Source organism: Ornithorhynchus anatinus, chromosome X1, assembly GCF_004115215.2.
Source record: "Ornithorhynchus anatinus isolate Pmale09 chromosome X1, mOrnAna1.pri.v4, whole genome shotgun sequence".
Taxonomy (NCBI): domain Eukaryota; kingdom Metazoa; phylum Chordata; class Mammalia; order Monotremata; family Ornithorhynchidae; genus Ornithorhynchus; species Ornithorhynchus anatinus.
In genome coordinates this window covers 77,687,979-77,709,683 of record NC_041749.1, presented here as the reverse complement: position 1 = coordinate 77,709,683, position 21,705 = coordinate 77,687,979, and the positions used below count along the sequence as shown (strand labels likewise).

Below are 21,705 nucleotides of genomic sequence, written 5' to 3'. Positions count from 1 at the left end.
CGGGGTGGGCAAAGAAAAGGAGGAGAGAAAAGGAAAAGTTAAAGAGCTGGACATTGATCTAAAAGGAGAGCGTAAAGAAATTAGAGTTGTCTGTCCTGGAGAAGAGAAAGTTAAGGAATGTCTTCAAGCACATCGGGAGTACCCTGAAAAAAATGAAGCTTTTCTTCACGTCTTCAGATGATTCGGCAAGAGGAAATGAGCTTAAATTGCAGCAAGAGAGAGGTTAGACAGAAGAATTTCCTGGCCACAGGAAAACAGTAGAACAGGTTATCAATGGAAATGGTAGGGTTTCTGTTCCTGAAGATCTTTAAAGAATATTGACATCAACCTGCCCTGAGATTGAGAAGCATTCACCTGTCTGGAGGCAGGGCCCAGCAGCGTGACAGTGGGCAGAGCAAGGGCCTGGGAGCCAGAAAGACCTGGGTTTAAATCCCAGCTCTGCCACATGTCTGCGGTTTGACCTTGGAAAAGCCATTTCACTTCTCTGTGCCTCAGTTACCTCATCTGTAAAATGGGGCTTAAGACTGTGAGCTTCTTGTGGGACATGGACTGTGTCCAACCTGATTAGCTTGTATCTACCCCAGTACTTAGTACTATGCCTGGCATTTAGTAAGCACTTAACAAATACCATAAAAAAAGGTTCAACTCAATCTCTGCCTTTATCTCAATCATTTTTCACTATTTCCAATGCACCACAAGGTTTTATTGCTTTTTCTCCTTCTGTGGCACAGAGGAAGCCTATCTGGCTGCTATTAATCTTTCAGGAGTGGACCAGGAGGGAAGAATGTGATTTTCTTCTCTATTCAGTCTGCAGGATGGAGTTGCTGGAAGAATTATCAGTTTGCACTCTCCTCTGCAAGGTTAGATTGAATCCTGCCCTTTCAATCAACCTCAGGACCCCCATTTCCCCTAGTTGACTGTAATCTGTCCCAATTCCTGAATCCAGACGATTCGGAGCAGCCTCACCCAACTTTTAATTATTTCAGTTCATTTTTGTCAATCCCTAGACTCCCTCAGGCTTAAGGCAAGTTTCAGCAGCTTCAAACCTAAGAGAGAACTGATCAAGGGCTGTCTTCCCTACCACCTAATAATCCTCTTGCAGAGACCAAGCTTGAGGTTCCCTGAACAGAGACCCCCACAGAGCTATGCCTTGTTGCTGTGCCCGGGTAATCAGCTGTTTTCGGCTTAGAACCTTCTGAGACCTCGAGGGCAGGGATCATGTCTACTCACCCTGCTGTTCCCTCCCAAATGCTTAGTACAGTGATTCACATACAATAAGCCCTCAATAGGTATCACTGATCAATTGGTCGATTGAGGTGAGAGTTAAATACAGCCAGGCTGCCATTCCCTCTAGATTCCTGAGTTGAAACATTTGACTTAGAGGGCACTATATTATTTCACCATTTCATCCTAGGTCCATCTCAGTAAAGGAGACCTTGCTAAGGTCACAGCTCGAACACAGAAAGAAACGGGAGAGGATTGTGGTTTGCTGAACCAAGATATATGATGAGTTCTTCGTCTCATGTCTGACTGCTTGGCATAGGGCTATTCCCCATTCGATCACTGACTGACCCATTTGAGGAGAGTATCAGAGTTCATATGAATTTGAGGGCCTCCTTAGACCCTCTATAGGCCCCAACTTCCCCCAGCACTCCCTCTGAGGCTGAGAAACCTGGGGTGTGAGCCCACATGCTCTAGAGATCAGAATGTGATCTAGGTCCTCCAGACTGTCCAGTCCATCCCTCAGAATTGGAATGAAAATGGGACTGGGAATAAGGAGCTACCAAAGTGAATGACACGTTGTTGGTGCTTTAGCTGCTTTCCAGGGAGGGATAATGACTGCAGGAGATTGTACATCCACTAGATTGTAAACTCCTTAAGGACAGGGACTGTATCTACTAACTTTAGTGTACTATCCCAGGTGCTTAATATAACGCTCTTTTTTTCCATGGTATTTGTTAAATGCTTTCTATGAGCCAGGCACTATACTGAACGGTGGGTAGATACAAGCTAATTAGGTTGGACACAGTCCATGTCCCACATGGGTCTCACAGTCTTAACCCCCATTTTACAGATGAGGGAAGTGAAGCACAGAGAAGTTGAGTGAGTTGCCCAAGGTCACACAGCAGGCAAGTGGAAGATCTGGGATTGGAACCCAGGTCCTCTGACTTCTAGGCCCAGGCTCTTTCCACTAGGTCATGCTGCTTCTCACAGCACTGTTCATAGTAGGTGCTCAGTAAATACTACTAATGATTGCAAGATTGATAGAGGGAAGATTTATTTCTAATCAGAGAGATCTTTAAGCTGGGTCTCTAGGAGGTGTGGGAAAGGAGTCTCCGGGAAGAAAGGAGGCTAATTTCCTAATGCTAGTTTCACAGAGACATGGTGATAATACAGAACTATTCCATTTGCACATCCTAACAAGTCCAACTTTCTTCCCCGAGATAGGAGAGCAAATGGAATGGTCTAAGGGAAAGAGCAAGGGCCTGGGAGACAGAGGTTCTAATCCCGGCTCTGCCACTTGCCTGCTATGTGACCTTAAGCAAGCACTTCACTTCTCTGTGCCTCAGTTACTTCATCTGTAAAATGGGGATTAAGACAGTGAGCCCCATGTGGGACAGGGACCGTGTCCAACCTGATTACTTTTTATCTACCCCAGTACTTAGTACAATGCCCAGCACTTAGTAAGCGCTTAACAAATATCACTATTATCAATATTGTTATTATTATTATTAGTCTATTCTACCCAAGCTCTAGAGACCCAATTCTCCCCAACTTTACCCTCATTCCACACTTCTCCAGACAAACACCTCAGAAGCTGCCTCTACAGTCCCCTCATCCCAGTGATGTCAGAATTTGTAAATCGGGTGGTGTTGTCATTTCTCAAAGAGAAATAGTCAGTAAAGAGCCACCTTGGGGTCCCCTTGCATTGTCATGGCCCTGGCAGCCATCTAATCAGTGATTCATCCCAGTGACTCATCCAGTGGAGTTGTACTCAGCACAGCAGTGATGTAACACTGACATACATTGCCATTCAAGGAAACTCAATGTCAGAAAGAAAGAGGAGTAAAGGGCACGGCAAGGAAGAGACAAATTTGATCCTGTCCTCACCACCCACCCAAAGTAACATGGGACAATAGACCTTTCCTTCACTAGAAATGTCCTGCTCCTCTCCATGTCCCTACTAGCGGTCCCATTGACAGAAACATGCCATAAATGTCTTTCCTAGAAGATCTGACACAAACACACACAGACTCATCTAGACCTGGCTGAACTTAAAAATACCATTTGGCCTGAACAGGGACATGAAGTTTCCTGGAATATTTTCATTTAAATGAAAAAGATACCAGGCTGGGCAGGGCTGGGATCTAATGGCTGAAGAGTGTGCTATGTGAAGTAGTCTGTTGAAAAATATCACAGGAACTGAGCACAGCAAGGGAATGATGGGACGAGGAGATGTCCCCAATGTTTAGAGTGTCATGGGGAGAGCTGGAAATGACTAAAAAGTAAAGCGCAAAGGTGAAAGGACCAGGGTCAGACCTAGGAGCACATAGCTGTCCTTAGCAGTTTATGGGTCCCATTCAGTCCTGGTTTAAACTTTCTTAAGAAAACTCAGTATGACTGGGAAAGTCAGCACTGCCCTAAAAGACAAAGGAAGACTTTCTCCCTACCATACAGTGGCAGTTCCCGTCTGAGCACAGAGCATGCTGAGCCCTGGCACTGCTGGCTTGAAAAAGCCAGAGCAGAAAAAAACAGCAGCAGTACTAACGCTGGTGCCTTAAGCCTAAGAATCTGTCGGGCATTTCAGAGCTAGGGGTGACCGTGCTCTTCTCACCTTTCGGGACACAGACACTGAGCAGAGAAAAAAAGGAACCAAGGAAAATGTAGTACACCACACACACCTGTCCTGGACATACTTAGGGCCATTTGTCCTGAGTGGCAACTTCTCCAGAGGCATGCTCTGGCTTAGTCATCTCTCACCTGTGTAACAGATACTGAACGAGGATGATGACAGTCTCAATTCAGATGGAGACACAAGAATACTCAGATCAGCTTCTCTTCTTTGCTCTTCAGTTTGCTTTCCACCTTTTCATGCCTCCCTTCTCCCACCCTCCCTATTCCTCCAATCCCCCTGCTATGATTTGGTTTCCTGGGGCCAGATTTGCTTCTTTACAGCACAGAGACTCTTTACTTTGCAAGAGACCCAAAGAGGAAGCTTCCCTTTAACCTCCTGGGTATGCATAGATAAGCAAAAGTTAAAAAACAGATTTAAAAACAGCCAGCATGGCTTTCAGCAGCTGCCAAACAGTGTGGTGATAATGGGATATCAAACCCCATACCAAGTTGAAGGTCTATACAGCTGTTGATCAAGCCCCTATGACCTTCTGTATGGTTCCAGAATGACTGAGACCTGGACTTGCTATAGAAGTCCCATCCAGCTTCTCTAGCAGTTTCACCAGCACCGTTTACGAATCATACTCAGCATCAAATGGATGGCAGGACAAGATCACCATCAATGAGGTCCTGGAACGCATTCAGCTCGCCAGCAATGAAGCAATGCTCACAGCAACACAGCTCTACGGGCAGGCATGTAAGAGGAATAGATGACAGCAGGATGCCTAGACAGCTGCTGTTTGGTGAACCAAAAGTGGGCACATGAAAGCTAGGAGGGCAGAATAAGCAATTAAAAGACATAGTGAAACCCAGTCAAACAATGCGAATTAGTAGTGAATCGTTGGTAGTTGCCAGCCCGATGGACGAGAAGAAGGGTTGCTCTATTGTGGGGAGTAGGATACCAAAAGGCAGGCTCCAAAATGGAGACAGGCCCTTTTGGGGACAAACCCATCTGCGTAGCATGGCTGCAATGTGCAAACAATGCGGCAGGGTGTCCATCATTGATTGGTCTTTCCAGTCACTCTCACATATCTGGATAGGATCTTACTGTCAGTAACATCCTTTCCCAAAACAGAGTCACGCTGGATTCTTTGGGTCAGGTGATTGCATTCAAATGCCTTGACGCATTGTTTCCCACAGAGAGGAATCTGCCCTGGAGTGAAGTCCTTGTCCGCAGGGAGAGCTGCTGACCTTGGTGATTTCCTCAAGGACCGGTATCAACAGTTCTCACTGAGTGCCACTCTACTGGGAGCTTGGGCAATATACCAGAGAAGTAGGACACATTCTTTACCCTCAAGGAGCATGCAATCCAGGATTAGGAGCTCAGCAGATTACTGGGTGGAAGAAGTAGGCAAGCCTGTCATCCTTAAATTAGTTTTGACTCCTTTGTACTTCAGTTGTTTGTCAAGTTCATGTAATTCTCCCCACCTCACCCTAATAATTAATAATAATTAACAATTAATAATAAGGATGATATTTTTATTAAACACATACTATGTCCCAGATCACTGTTCATGAGCACTTTGCAAAGTATCTGGCCCTCTCCTGGACACTAGCATTTTGTATATATGAACAATTACAGAATGAAATCCCTTAGCCCAACTGGGTTGGATCTATAGAGAAGGGACACTAATGGGTGTCAGAGCCGCAGATTGGATGGCAGAAGGTGGTGTTAACTTTTCACACTCTTACCAACCTCATCCTCTATTATGCCTTTGGTCTGAGCTTCCCTTCTGAGCTCTGTTTTCCATCACCTTTCCTCACCATTCCTTCGTGCCTTGGGCTGACAGACAGCAGACTCCACCAGGTTTTCCTTTGTAGTTTTTCTATTTTATGGTACTTGTTAAGCACTTACTATGTGCCATGCACTGTGCTAAGGACAAGGACTAAGGACTGTGCAAGGACATTTCAGCCAATCAGGAGTTTGCATGGGAAACAAGCTGCAGAGAGCACAGAAACGTATACAACAGAAGGGCTATTTGACTAGTAGTCCTAAGGTATTCAAGTATATTAAATGGCCCCCTGAGGTTCCTTCCAGCCATTGGATTCTGGGAAGCAAATTTTTTTTAACAATGGGAGGCACCTAAAAGTAGAACCTTGGCAACATGGAATTTCAAATGTACCTGCCTTAGTGGTGACGGGTGCAGACCTACCTTCCGTCCTGCCTCATTATTGTGGAGGTTCATGAGCGTCCTGGCATTCTGTTTAATTTCCCTCGCATCCACGAACACCTTGGCGAAACCTATTCCATAGCGGATATCTGCAGAGCAGCCACCCCACTTCCAGCCTTCTTCTTTATGGTATTGCCCCTGTTTCTCCTTGTCACAGCCGCAGTCGCTCAGGTTGCCCTGGGTGCAGGCGGCCGTGATGGCATGGGCAACCCCCGCAGCGATGATGGCATAGGTGAAGGCCGCCTCCCGGCTCCCTGAAATGAGAAATGGAATTGTCAATGTCATACTAAGAATCAAAAGCTTTAGGGCACTGGGATTGCTCTACCTGGGAGAAGAGAAGGTCAAGACAGCTTAGTATTCAGTTCTAGAGTAACTAAAAGACAAAAGATGATGACTGGCTGTTTTCTCTCTTTCCTGAACACAGAATAAGAGGAAATGGGCTTAAGCTACAAAGGGAGGGATTGAGATTGACTTTAAAATAAGAGTTTTCTGACAGTAAAGTCTATTCTATAGGTGGGCATCAGAGGAAAAGCATAGAAGTTCCATCTCTGGAGGGCTTTTCAAAAGGGATATATTCTCATCTGGCTGGGAGGGTTTAGATATGACCCTGCCTAGGTGGAAGGGGACGGACTCCAATTAGATTCCCATGCTAATCTCCCTACTGTGCCTGTGAATTCTGGCATGCTACCATCTTTGTTTTAACCCTGTTTGAGTGGATATTTTCCCAAGCCCCCTCAAGCCTGGGCCCACCCGAGGCACTAGTTCAGAAAAGCAGCTGATAGCTTTTCCATTCTGCAGCACACATTTCCCATTTCCCAAGTACTAAAGTGAAGAGCCCACCCACTATATCAGCAGCCTGGGAGCATCCTTATCGACCCTGCTTTGACAGTCTTGTGGAAAAAGTGGAACCCAGATGAGGAAAGCGCCTGACTAGAAGATCTCTCAAGGTTCCTCCCAGCCTAAGATTGTAGGACTAAAAGACACAATGAAAGCCAGCCCCTGAAAATGCCACTCAATCCTTATTAGTACATACCTCACTGGAGGCCTATAGGTTTGGCCTTCAGGACTCTAGCATCAGAGGTTTTTAAGACTCAAAATAGATTCTTTTTATGTAGGTAGCAAGAAAGGTGCATAGGTCTCCAAACCAGACTGCCTGAGTTCTTTTCCTGTCTTTGACAATCAATGCCTCAACTGTGAAAAGTGTTTATAGTGCCCAGAACAGTGCGGGGCCCCATCAGGGCTTCATAGTAGAGAAACATAGTATCAGGTCATTAAAAGGAAATTGAATAGGCCACCATTTGTATACAGATAACATGCTGGTACCCCAGGAGCTGATGCTTTAGCAGTGGGTGCAGCGTCAGCACATTTCCCTGCTCACTGAATATTACAAAATGCTGTATCTGGGTGTGCAGAGCATACCCTCAAAACTGCAGGGAGAGTTTGGCTCAGAGAACGCACTTCATCCAGACTGACAAGCAAAGCCAATGCCTCCCTAATTAATTTCTAACAAGTTGGGCTTTGAAGAAACAGAGCCACAAGAGTTTCTGTTTTCCTTTGAGCCCCACAATTACTGAATTTAACAGAAGTCTCAGGAGAATCACATTCCTGAAAAGAGCATTTAAAGAGGGAGAGAGATGGCAGGAAGAGAGAAGGAAAGGGGGCCCCGACTGAGCCACCATCTGCCATCACCACTGCCAGGCTATGCCACCCTCTGCTACCACCATCTGGGAGGAAGCAGAAGTACTGGCGGGAGCAGCATCTGCCCTGGTTTAACTGGCCCCTTCCTGGCAGTACCTTGGAGATTCTGGCACAGCTACCAACACATCATTCTGGTTTCACTGGAACCTCCAAATTTTGACCCAGGAAGGGCCAGGTAAGCCTCTGCCTGCTGCTGCTGCTGCTGCTGCTGCTGCTGCTACCAAAGAAGAAAAGAAGGAGAAGGAGGAGGAAGAGAAGAGTGAAGAAGAGTGAAGAGGAGGAGAGGAAAAAGGAGAAAGAGGGTGAGCAGTTTCTCCTCCACTCTGCCTCCTCCACTCTGCTGCTGTCCTGGAACCGCAATTGCTGTGCATGTTGGGTGCCCTCCCGCTCCCCTGTCCAAAGGCAGAACCAAGTTGGGTCCTAAAAATCATGATCTACTGGCCTGCTCAAATCAAGAAATCTAGTTACATTATGTGGGCAGATGGCAAGGTCGGTTCTTTGTGCTGACCAGATAGGGACACCAAGACAAAACGTGGCATGACCAAGGATCTGGAATTTGAGAATTGGTGAATTGGAAGTGGACCCCCCAATTCCACTCATTCTCAGCAGCATCAATCTTAACACTGAATCACAAGGATTCCCCCAGAGTGCTGGGCTAGAGAAGTCAGTCACCAGGAAGAAGCCTTTTCCAAGATCTACCCCAGGTTGCTGGGTGACCAATTCCCTTACCTCTCCATGCCCCAGGATCTCCTCCTTACCCTGGATTTGATATTTGCCTCAAACTCACCTCAGAGGGATGTGGGCAAGGATTCAGGAAATAACAAAGATCAGTTGTTCTCAGACTTTTTCATTCAGTGACTCTGCCGGGGACCCCATCACCTCTTTACCAAACAAAAAAGGAGGGTTGCATCATCTCCATACTCTTGAGAAGGGTCAAGTGAAAATGATATCTTCCCTTGCTTTCATGGGCAAGAAGAGAAGCCAATGGGGAGGAGGAAATAATGGAGAATGAGGTGATAAAGGGAGGGGTGGGCAAGGAAAGAAGATGAGGTGGCTAAGAAGAAAGAACATAGGTGACTGTGTTGTGCTAACAAATTCCCGCCCCCCCACCCCCCTCACCCACAATCAGCTTTACAGAGCTCAGCAGCTCCAGGTTTGGGATCCTTTAAAACTTCCCCAAAAGCTCTCAGGGTTTCTTTGAGAGCCAGCATTGAAAGCTACAGTGAAAATGCTTGTGCTAATACCAATGAGTTGGAGCCATCTATCTGATAATAGTACTTTGTGCCCTCACCCGCTCGGTTCTCTTTAACCACACAGCTGTTTTCCTCACATCGTTGTAGAAGCAACAGGGAGTGGAGTTGTGATGTTATACTGATGGCAGACTCCCCACCAGCAGCTGCCCAGCTTCTCGGCCCTGGAGCTGAGCAACCGTGAGGACATACCTCTAGAGCAAAGATTTGTCTAGCATCCTTGCACAGGGCAAGGCGGGGTAGTATTTCCACCCTTCTTCATGTAAGGCCAGTGTGGTGTCCCTCCATTGACTGACAACAGTCTATCTCTGCCTTTCGCAGCAGCAGAATTGGGTACACTGTATATATCCTCTCAGATTAATACTATTTTCACACATTATAACAAGGGATAGCATCATTATCCTTAGTAGCAGCCATAGCAGTGTTAATCACCATAATATCACACCTAGGAATAAAAGTGAGTAACCAGGGGGTTTATTCACTATGCACTAATCCACAACCTCTGCTAGAGTTGCGGATTAGTGCATGGTGACTAGGTCCACCGGTTACTCACTGTTCTCTTTGTAATCGAAGAATGGATTTAGGGAGATTATAAATGTCAAGTGAAAACACATGGTAATGTTCCTAAGTGAGAAACTGGAGAGAAAGTGTCCTTTTCGTTTGAAAGGATATTGTCTTTGGCCAGCAAGGCCCAATGACATCTCCAAAGGCTGGGGCGCAACAATCTCAGAGAAAGTAGACATGTTGGCAGAAGGGTTGGATGAGAAATTTTACACTTCACCCCCACCCTACGCAGCTGCACATTAGTGCGGGTATTTTTAGATTTACAATAAGTGAGTCTTTTCATGAAAATATCTGCTTCTTTTATCTGCCTCAGCAAAGAGGTAATGGCGTAATGAAGACGAAAATGCCATTAGTTCAACCTGTCAAGGAGGTGAGGGAAATTTAAAAGCTATTTGGCATAACAATAATATCATAGAACTTTGTGCTCACAGTATGATCGTGCCGGGATTCACAGAGCTGAGGCCCAGCTCTGCCATTGTCCTCCTCAATGGAACGTGTGAGGGGGGGTAGGCCATGGGATCAGCCCCTGCAACACAAGTAGCTTACAAAGAAAGATTAATTGTCCTGCGCCTTTAGGCGCCTTGAAAAGGGAATACCATCCCACAGTGGCAGACAGAGGAGCCAACTTTTGCTGAAATGGAAGGATTTTGCCTGTTCTGGGTCAGGAAAGGCAGAGGCTTCCACCTGAACATCCATCTGTTCCTGCCTGCCAGGTATGAGGCCCGAAATGTAACACTAGCAAAGACCCATCATCATATGAGTGTGCATCTCTCATACACCCACACACACACACACTCACCCACACATGACATGCAGACAGCAATATAACACAGAGACACTCAGGCAGCAATGCAGCCACACGGACACATAGATAGGGATGGATTACCCACAAGCAAAATAGGCATGTGCCCAGGGACACCAGTACTCCAGCATGGCGACTGTTTTTTAATTGAAGTTAACAATAATAATGATAATAATAAGGATATACGGTTTTACTGCTAGGGAAAATGAATAGCACATCCATTCCCAGATACTACAGTATACGTTTGATACCTTCTGGTGGAACTACCCACTGTACGGGTGTCCACTAGATCAGACAGCAACGGATCAGAGTCAAAAAGGTTGAACCCATAAAAGCACGTCACTAGAAAATAATATTATTTTAGTAGAGTACTATACCTAAAACAAAGAACTGCTGGTAATAAAGGAAGCACATATTACCTGTTGCTATCATTTCAGATCAAATAAGCATGCAATTCATTTGGATATGCAGTTACACCTGCGATGCCATTTGATTTACGTTCAGCTAGATGGATTAACCGATTTTATCAAACTCCTCGCAGTTTAAATGACTAGTATTTTTATTTATAAAATGTATTTCCAGTTTTTCCATATTTTCTACAGAAAAAATGAAAGTCGGGCAAGGCAAGTGAGGTTGAAGAACATATGTCTAGGGCGTATGTGAACAAATGTGAAGTGCAAACCTGGCCCTGTACACAGACAGCAAAGCAGGCACGCAGAAACACAAGCAGCGTTGCAGACATGCAGATACGAAGATACTGACATAGATACACAGTCACTGACAGCAACGTGAACACACAGACGGCAATGGAGCCACAAATACCCACCCCCAGCAACCCCAAATACTTACCAGAAACGATGCTGGAGGCAGCTTGTAAGTAGATGGCAGAGGGGCAGATGGTGGGAACTTGGGGTGGGGAGTGACATTTCCTGACATGGGGACTTTGGCAATGGGAATGGGCAATGCAGGGGGAGGGGGTGGCACCACCATGAGGACCTGGGTCCTTATGGTGGGAACCGGGAAGAAAAGCTGGTAAGAGAGAGTGAGAGGTTGAGGGTGTCTGTTTCCCACCACAGAGGCTCTGACCCCTGCAGAAATGGGCAGGGGAATGGTCAAGGGAGAAGGATCAGCAAGAACATGAGGCAGGGATGTGGGGAAGGACAAGGAGCTCTACCTCCGCAGGAGTTTGTGCCTCTGCGGTGGCAGCAGGAAAGAGGGAAGAGGGATGGAGGGTTTACTATCAGGCCCCCTCCCCAAGTTCCCATTTTCGTTGCAGCCTTGTTCCTCCAGGAGACAGGGCTGAAGCAGGCATGAAGAGGGCATCTTACAGTAGTGGGTGTGGGTAAGCACTTTGCACCCTCACCTCCTACTGCAACCCACCCAGTCAATTGCCAACTGGGCTATTAGTGATCCAGAGTGCTTATTGGAGAATCAGACATACACAAGTGTGCGTGTGGATATAGATATATAATATATATCGCTCTATTCACACATGTGAGAGAGAGAGAGAAAAGGAGAGAAAAGAGGAGGAGAAGGACAGGATGTCTTCCTTGGGAGTCACCCCTTCAATCAATCAATCTTTGTTGCCCCTCCCTCCAGTATGGGATGAGGGCAGAGCCTGGAGCAAAGATTTGCCCCATGCAGCATAACATTTACAAGCAAGTGACTTTCACAGAACTTACTTTCAGTTTTACAAAACATGAGATTACTCTCAGGAAGCAACTTTAGACCCACCAGAGTAAACACTGGATAACTGAATAGATAAAATGCCCACTCACTGGATTTAAATACACACTTCCATGCCCTACTTCTTGGGGCCAAATATTGTGGTCATTCCCTGGAAGGAACAAAAGATGGAAAGAAAGGTACTATCTAAAGGAAATCTACACACAGGAGTTGGGGAAGAAAATTTAGAAGCTTGCTACGTATAATCCAGGTCTCCACTAGCAAACAATCTGAATAATTCAGAAGACACTATATTTTTAATTTCAGTTATCTGAATGATATGCTAGTGTAGACCTGGCCAGAGGTTGATTCAGTTTGTTGATATAAAATCGATGAAAGTCACTCCAAACATTCCAGTAATTCTTTTTGCAGCTGCGACTATCTCTGATTTCTGTGCCACACAGGGCTTCTTCTTCGATGGTGGAAAGCCCATTTAGGGGTTTTCTTGCCATCTGTGTAACGTCCCCTCTTTGTCAGTGATGAGTGTGATCTCACTTGTACTCCTCAGTACACAGAGTGTCTTTAATAATAAGGTAAAGTCAGTATTTGGTTGGGGTCAATGTATCCCTGGATCTCTTCAACTTTGGTGTCCCACCACTGGTCACACATAATTCTTAGTTTGATCTGTATGGCCCATCACACATTTTTGTAGGCCTCCACTGTGGGATGATTATGAGAATTTGCAAGGTGGGATTGAGGTGGTGTTGATGCAGTTCCTCCTCTGCTACAAACCGTCTTTTAATCTGCGAGTCATTTTCGGCAAACCTGTCTTGATGGTGTCTCCTTCCCATACCCACCCACAATCTTGAAGGCTGCCTGGTAGGCGGTGTCGCTGAAAGGTGCTTATTCACTGTCAAAGTTGTTACTCATAGCTGGAGTTCCACATTCCAATAGCACTGCTGTTATTGAGTACCTTGCAGATCTCTTTGTTTTCCTGGAGCTTGATGCTTCGCCTTCTTGGTGGCTTGAATGCCACTTTTTGATGACATAATCTATGAGGTGCCATTGTTTAGGCTCTAAATTCATCCAAGATGTTTTCATCTTTTTTAGGAAGTAAGAGATAGTGTTGGCCATTTTGAGCTGCTGTTTTGCAATTTCATTAAGTAAAACTGGGACGTAACCATTTAGGCTTTCTACTTTTATGAAGGCCAATGACTCTTTTTCCCTGTTTCCCTGTTTCAGAATCTCTGCCCACTGGAATCCCCCATGATGCTCATCTTGTTAGAATTTGAAGCAGATCTGATGAACTTATTCTTATCCTTACAGAATTTTTCTTCCTCTTCATTTCTACTTGTCATTGTTGGGTCACGGCCACTAATGATAGTAGCAAAGCATTTCTGCTCTAGGAGGCAGGCAGAGGGACATCAGTCAGTCCCTTGAGCCTCTTGGCAGATTTGGGAGGCCAGAGACTCTGGTGTTGCTCTGAAGAGAAGGAGGCCTCTCCAGAAAGTGTACCCAGCACCTGTCTCTGTGAGCTGTCCTTCATCAGGAAGTCTAGTGTCACTCAATTTGATGATGTCGACTCCATATCTGGCTGGTTCATGAAGGCTTCGTGAAGATCGGGAGACCAAGAGGCAGGCTCGAAAACAGAGACAGGTCCTGTATAGGACAAACCCATTAGCGCAGCAGGGATCCATCCTTACGTGCAAACAGTGTGGGAGAGAGTGTCGGACACACGTCGGTCTTTTCAGCTAGTCACATGCATAGATAGGAACTCACCGTCAGTAACGTCATTTTCAAAAGTGAAGGACAACTGTATATGCTCTCATTTCTATATAAACACATATGTATGCATGTATATACATGTATGTATAGCTATATATTTACCTACATATATGTACATCTGAAATTGTGTTGATCAGTCAACAACTGCATTCAGCATCTACTACTTCTAAACATGTTAATAAACTTGATATAGGTATTCTTGAGTGGATTGCTAATATATAATAATTACTTTTGTGGGAGACAGTGGTGGGCCAGATAGGAGTAATTAGTGGGCTGTATTCTGCCCACCACTAATTTAAAACATGGTAAACACGGCATAAAACATAAGAGATGCAAATGAGGACTAAAGGAAACATACACAAATGTACAGATATATGCATCAACTACATCTACTTCCTTAGCACTTATAAACATAGCTGTGAATGCCTGAATATATTTTGTGCTCTTGTCCTTTTTATTTGAACACTTGTTTGTCATGCTTGCCTATCTCTCCGATTTAGACAGTAAATTCCCTGTCTTATACTTCTCTTGTGATTTCCCTCGACACATTGTGTAATGTATTGCAATAAGGAAACAGTAAATAGATAATGATGATAGCAAAAGAAAAGAACTAAGCTCTCAAGTTGATAAATAAAAGTGTCTTTCTCCAAACCGGGAACCTTGGCCAGCAGAAGACTGCGGGAATTGGAAGATAGGAAGGAAAGAAGTAAACCACAAGAAAATTGCTCTCCAAAAATGACTCAATATATTAAATAATTGGAGACTGTGTCCAAATCAAGGAACTCAAAGGAGAGAGGACATGGTGAGTGGATGGGAAGGGTTTTGACTTGGGGGTAGGCAGTGGGAATAATGAGACCATGTAAAATCTACCCAAGGCAATGATATATTTACAGAACAGATTTTTCTCTAGAAATATTTGTTTGGGCTCCCATTCCACACAAGCCCATTCATGCACTTACTGGAGGAAAAGAAGATGAGTAGAAATGTGTAGATGGCACAACTAGCCACAGGGCCTTCCACCACTAATTCCACTTCCAAATCTGTCACAGGAATCATGACATCAGTAAGAGTATCTTGGGCTTTTTCACCCCCTCCAACTTTGTCTTCCTTGGATGGCCTTGGGCAATACCCAGAGTCCAGTAGTGAGTAGCTGGTACAGAGGAACCGCCAGCATCCCTTGATGTTAACTGCTGTCAATTATTCATATTCCCTGGCTAAATCAGGAAGCACACATAAGGAAATAGTATCATGGTCCACAAACTGGCTGCCTTTTCTCTAAGAGGTCAAGTGAGCAATCTCAAGGGAAGCTTGTCTTAATTGGGATGAATATCATCAGCTACAAATCTCTGGTTCATTGAGTTGTAAAAGACAGTGAACATATGGTCCATTAAGCAGAGGGCGGGATTAGCTCAGATGTTATTTTCACGATTCCCCCAGATTTTGCTTCAGGCAGACAAGTATGTACATCCTAACTAGATGCCCCCAAAGCAACAGTGGCAAATTTTAGAACAGGGCTGGAAAAGAGAAATGCCACCTATCCTTGGCAACTTGGCTACTGGTATAACCTCTGAAGGTACAAGTTAACAGAACTCTGCACAAGTAATTTGCCCAAAACTAAAAGATATGGATGGACAATTGGTTTAGGAGAAAGAGTACTGAGAAGTGAGTCAGGAAGCCTGGCTTCTAACCTTAGCTCCACTAGTGGCTCACTGGACAACTTCAGGTTAACTGCACTGTGTTTTACAATCCCTCTTTGAAAACAGGGATAATACCAGCCACCTCCCTGCCTCACAGAAAAGATACAAAGATAAAATAAGATCATAGAAGTGAAAGTGCTTTGAATTATCAGGAAGAAAGATGCTATAGAAATCTAAAGTGTTGTAACTGTGGTTTGAACTGAAAATGGTGTGTAAAACTTAAACTGGAGTACTACTATGAAATGGGGGAAGACTCAGTTGGGATATGCCATGAAAAGGGCAAATGGTGACCTTGGGAGGAAGGTTAGGGTTAGGAAGAGGGAAGTACTTTGTTTTCAAAGAGTCTACTCTTATGATTCGGGTGGCTGTGGCTGCTAAAGATAAGGAAAACAGGTAGAGGAGTGGCTGGGAATGGAAGCAGACAAATGCATCAAGGCAAACAAATCCTTAAAAATCAAAAGCCAGTTAGTGGGTTAGCTTCTAGAACTTTGACTTCAAGAATATGCTCAAGAATTTGTGATGGGAACCTTTAAAAAAGTTTTTAGAAATTTCCTTTTTTTAATGGTACTTGGTAAGTGCTTATTATGTGTCAAGCATTGTTCCAAGCAATAGGTTAGCTACAAAATAATCAGGTTGTACACAGTCCCTGTCCCACATGGGTCTTACAGTCTAAGTGAGCCTCTTATTATTTTCTAGATTCGCCTCTTTCTCTCTGTCCTTAAAGGCCATCACCCTTATCCAAGCCTTTGTCACCTTGGGGGCGGACTACTGCATCAGCCTACTTAATGGTCTCCCTAAATAAAGCCTCTTCCTTCTTCAATCTGTCCTATACTGGGTTGCCAGAATCATCTTTCAAAAATGCCATCCAGAGTGCACATCATTCCCTTCCTTGAAAACCTGCAAGGGGTACCCATTTTCCTCCACATCAAACAAAGTCCTGACCATCGAGTTCAAGGTTCTCTACCTGCTCTCCCTTTCTTTCTCTTTCTTTCCTGCCCTCTTCTTCCAGAACACCGCACCACCCACTCTCAACTCCTTTCCAGGTAACCTACTATCTATACTCTGTTCTCAATTCTCCCATCTCTGATCCAGCGTTCATGTCCTTCCCCCTGCCTGGGACTCCCTTTCCCACTCAAATCCATTAAAAATGTCCCCCCCATCTTCAAAGCTCTCTTAAAAAAAATTCCTCCAGGAGGCATTTTCCAACAAATCCTCATCCTCAGCTTTTAAGCATATATCAGATTATTTACTGGTACTTATTTACACCACTTATTTACTCTTTTTTTGTTTGTTCACTATTGTATCCAGTCGTACCTATGTTTTTTCTTTCATTCCCAATGTATACGTACACTCTCTGTATATACCTGTCTCCTCCATTAGAATGTAAACTCCATCTTTGACTCAGCTCTCTCATTCACCCCAAACATCCAATCCATCACCAAGACCTTCCGGTTTCACCTTTACAATATCGCCAAGATCCGCCCTTTTCTCTCCACCCAAATGGCTATCTTACTGGTACAGGCTCTCATAGTATCCCAGCTGGATTATTGTGTCAGCCTCCTCTCTGATCTCCCTTTCTCCTGTTTCTCCCCGCTCCACTCTATTCTTCATTCCGCTGTCCGACTCATCTTCCTGCAGAAACACTCTGGGCATGTCACTCCCTTTCTTAAAAACCTCCAGTGGTTGTCTATCAACCTCCACATGAAAGAAAAACTTCTCACTCTAGGCTACAAGGCTCCCCATCACCTTGCCCCCTCCTACCTCTTCTCCCTTCTCTCTTTCTACTGCCCACCCCATAGGCTTTGTTCCTCTGCCGCCCACCTCCTCACCGTCCCCCATTCTCGCCTATCCCGCCATCGACCCCTGGGTCACATCCTCCCACTGTCCTGGAATGCCCTCCCTCCTCACCCCAGCCAAACTAATTCTCTTCCCCTCTTCAAAGCCCTACTGAGAGTTCACCTCCTCCAAGAGGCCTTCCCAGACTGACCTTCCCCTTTTCCCTCTGCTCCCTCTGCTGCCTCTCTAACCCCCCTTCATCTCCCCTCAGCTAAGCCCCCCTTTTCCCCCCCTTTCCCTCTGCTCCTCCCCCCTCCCTTCCCCTCCCCTCAGTACTGTGCTTGTCCACTCATTTATATATATTTTTATTACCCTATTTATTTTGTTAATGAGATGTACATCCCCTTGATTCTATTTATTGCTAGTGTTTTAATGAGATGTACATCCCCTTGATTCTATTTATTGCTATTGTTTTTGTCTGTCTGTCTCCCCCGATTAGACTGTAAGTCCGTCAATGGGCAGGGACTGAATCTGTTGCCGATTTGTACATTCCAAGCGCTTAGTACAGTGCTCTGCACATAGTAAGCGCTCAATAAATACTATTGAATGAATGATGGATTTCTATTGCATGATCCAAGCATCTAGAATACTGCTCTGGACAAGGGAGGCACTCAGTAAATACTGATAGTGGATGATGATAATAAAATGAAAATTTCAAATAGAGTGAAATCTCCCTTTAGTTATTTTTATGGTATCTGTTAAGTGCTTACTACATGCCAGGCACTGTACTAAGCGCTGAGGTAGATACAAGGTAATCAGTTTGGACACAGTTTGTGTCCACATGGGGCTCCTGGTCTTAATCCTCATTTTACAGATGAGGCACAGACAAGTGAAGTGACTTGCTCAAGGTCACACAGCAATCAAGTAGAGGAGCCAGGATTAAAATCCAGGTCCTTCTGATCCCAGGTCCATGCTCTATCCACTAACTCTCGCTATGCTATTTAATGCAAACACAGAAAGCCAGCATGCTCTTTGAGAGATTGACAGGTAACAATGTTGCATCAAGCTTCATGCCAAATTAAAGGCCTATAAAGCATTTGTGGCATTAGTACAGTGCCCTGTTTGCAATAAGCACTCAATAAATACCATTGATCGATTGATTGATTGAAAACCAGTCTTCTTATATGACTGTGAGACACATCCAACTTCTTAAATAGTTTCATTAGCATCATCTGTAAGCCATACCCAAAATAAGATGGTAGGACAAGATTACCAACAGTGAGGTCTTGGAATGCCATTAGCTCACCAGTGTTGAGGCAATGTTTACAGCAACACAGTTGTGCTGGGCAGGGACACTTGAGAAGAATGGATGATAACAGTATTCTCAAATAGCTGCTATATTGTGGGCACATGTAAGCGGGAAGGGCAAAATAAATATTAGAAAAACATAGTTAAACACAGTCTCAAAGAATGTGATACAGTAGTGGACTCTTGGGTAAACCAGCAGCAAACCAGCCTGTCAAGTGCTAATCAGAAGAGGAATTGTTTTCCTTGAGCAAAAACTTCAGAAAAATTGGAATTCCAAGGAGCAGAATTGAAAATACTATCAGGCCCAGCATTTGGTAAATGCACTAGTTCAGCAAGGAAAGCAATCTTCACAGCTACACAATGTGGAATGAATTGTTGGTCACCTTTCAGTATTTTCAGCCACATCCACACACAGATAGAATGTCATCATCAATAGTGTCATATTTGAAAATGAAGGACAGCTACACACACACACACAAATCTAGAAGTGTGTGTATGCACGTATACGTATTTATATGTGAAAAAGTGTCCTTCATTGTCCTTCGTTATTTATATGTATAGAGTGGAAATGAAATAATGAGATGGAATCAATGGTATTTATTGAGTGCTTACTATGTGTAGAACACTGTACTAAGTGCTTGGGAGAATATAACACAACACAACAGAGTTGGCAGACACGTTCTCTGTCCACAGTGAGCTTACCAACAGAGGGTTCTATGTTAATATAGCAGACTTATTTTGTCTTGTTTTATGCTGTTGAGTCATCTCCGACCCATAGCGACGCCACAGTCACATCTCTTCCAGAATGCCCCACCTCCATCTGCAGTCATTCTGCTAGTGTATCCATAGAGTTTTCTTGGTAAAAATACGGAACTGGTTTACCATCACCTCCTTCCATGCAGTAAACTTGAATCTCCACTCTCAACTCTCTCCCGTGCCACTGCTGCCCAGCACAGGTGAGTTTTGACTTATAGCATATCACCTTCCACTCACTAGCCATTGCCCAATCTAGGAACAGAATGGGTAGGCCTCTTACTTTACTGCAGACTGGTAGAGTACTGGAGTACTCCAGGTGCGACCCTGAGAGGATAGCTGACTTATTTTAGCTTCAGCAAAATAGTTGTGCTTCCCCCTCTTTGACATTTCCAGGTGGCAAACAGGTAACCCTGTTCCCTCCTTGCCCTCTGGACTCTCCCATTCTGCTCCCCACCTTCAAACTTCCACCACTCCCCCAGAGCTCCCATACATGCCCTCCCATCCCCTCTCCCCACCCCCCACCCACTGCCTCCATCTCTGTGGCTCCACCCCTTCTCCCTCTGCCCAGGGAAACCACTTGTTTTACCAACATGGCTATGGCTGGTCCCTTCCCTGCAGCCTCTGGTACCACAGCAGCCATGGGGGCTGCAATTTGGCAGGGGACTGACCATGACCACAGAAGTGAAATAGGTTTGTAAAAAAAAAAAAATGTTTTCAAATGATACTGATTGGGAGCAGAGGAAGGGGAGGGGCCACAGGAATGGGGGAAGTTTGAAGAGGGGCTGAGGAGGCAAAATAAGAGAGAATGGGGATAGGAAAGAGTTATCAGTTATCTGTTCACCAGCCATAAAAGGATGCTGCCAATATTTCATTTCTGCAGAAGTAAAAGTTGGGCCTGCTGTTACAGCACAAAACAGAGTTGACCTGTACTTTACATACTAAAAAAAACCACATTTTCTCATTTACTTGGTTACTGGTGCTTTAGTATTCAAACTTTTAAATGTATTGGGTTTAGAATTATGGGCTGTCCCAGCATGTGGCCTTACACTCTAAATCTAGTGGTTGTGAATCACTTCTAGATTGTGAGCCCATTGTTGGGTAGGGATTGTCTCTATCTGTTACCGAATTGTACTTTCCAAGCACTCAGTACAGTGCTCTGCACACAGTAAGCACTCAATAAATACGAATGAATGAATGAATGAATGAATGAATGAATGAATGAATGAATGAATAATGCAAGGGAATAAAAATGTGAGCCTGAACCCGCACTCTTGGTTACATTCTGGCAGCCTTTAGAGATTGATCATTTAGCCTGGAAGAAGCATCCTGGAAGAAGTGAGGGAATTGAATGAGGGAAGCTAGGTGACTCACCAGACAGGTAGTGTGAAAGGCAGCTTGAAGCCACATGCGAAGATGTGGGAGTGGAAGAATAAAAAGGAAAGATGTGCTTGATGAGCGAGTAGGTAGTAGTGAGTTAAGGAGTAGGTGGAGATGAGAAAGGAAGTCTGGGCAGGCAGAGTAGTAGAGAGCCTTGACAGTAAGGACAAGGAGCTTAAACATTGATCTGAAAGATAAAAGGGAATCAGGGAAAAGAGTGAGAAGGAAGATTATTTTAGCTGCAGCATTTGGTTCATGTGCAGAAAGGAAGTCTGCCCGAGCAATTCCACAGCAGAGAACCCAAGGTCTTGCTGACCTTGGCCAGAACTATAGGTGCAGCACATTTGGCAGAATTAATTCTTCTTGAATAGTTTCCTGAGTAATTTAGGAATGCACTTGCTCCTCTTCAGCACTGTACATAAATAAGTTTTTGTATTCTACTCATTTGAATCCTGAAACAATTTGTGGGGTAGCTAGTGTAGGGCTGAAGGGTGGAAGCCATGAAAAGGAAGTTCTATCCATTTTTGTTCTGCCATCCTCAGTCTCCACGGTATTGACAAGTGGAGTTCCAGAAGCTTCTTCAGGTTCCCAAGCAGAAGAAGAAGGAGAGGAGCAGCAGCTGGACATAGCACAGCCTGCTCAATCCTAAGGAGCGTACCCCAGAGGAAGCTTTTTTCCCCTTTGCCGGATGTCATTTCAAAATTTAAGGGGCTTGGAGACTCCCCCATTTCTTTGATTCAGCTTACTGAATCACGTGTGAAATCAGGGCTTCTAGGTCCTTGGGCAGCTAGGCCAATTAGGCAGGGGGACCATGGATTTCTGCCAGAGTTGGCTTCCCGAAAATTCCTTGCAGGTAAGAACCAACCCAACACCAACATAACTCCATTTTACTCTGCACCAACATTAAAGCTCGGAGAGACTGTCAGACAAGACCTGAGTTGGTGACGTTGCCCTGTGAGAAA

The 21,705-nt window shown here is 44.8% G+C and overlaps 1 protein-coding gene across 1 annotated transcript in view; it reads right to left on the bottom strand.

Moving 5' to 3' along the window:
• The window catches only part of WNT7A (Wnt family member 7A), a 62,662-nt gene that overhangs the window by 24,974 nt on the left and 15,983 nt on the right, over positions 1 to 21,705 (bottom strand). Inside the window, exon 3 of the mRNA XM_029052241.2 lies at positions 6,048 to 6,319. Within this exon, the coding sequence (XP_028908074.1) occupies positions 6,048 to 6,319 (272 nt within the window). The remainder of the gene's footprint in view (positions 1 to 6,047; positions 6,320 to 21,705) is intronic.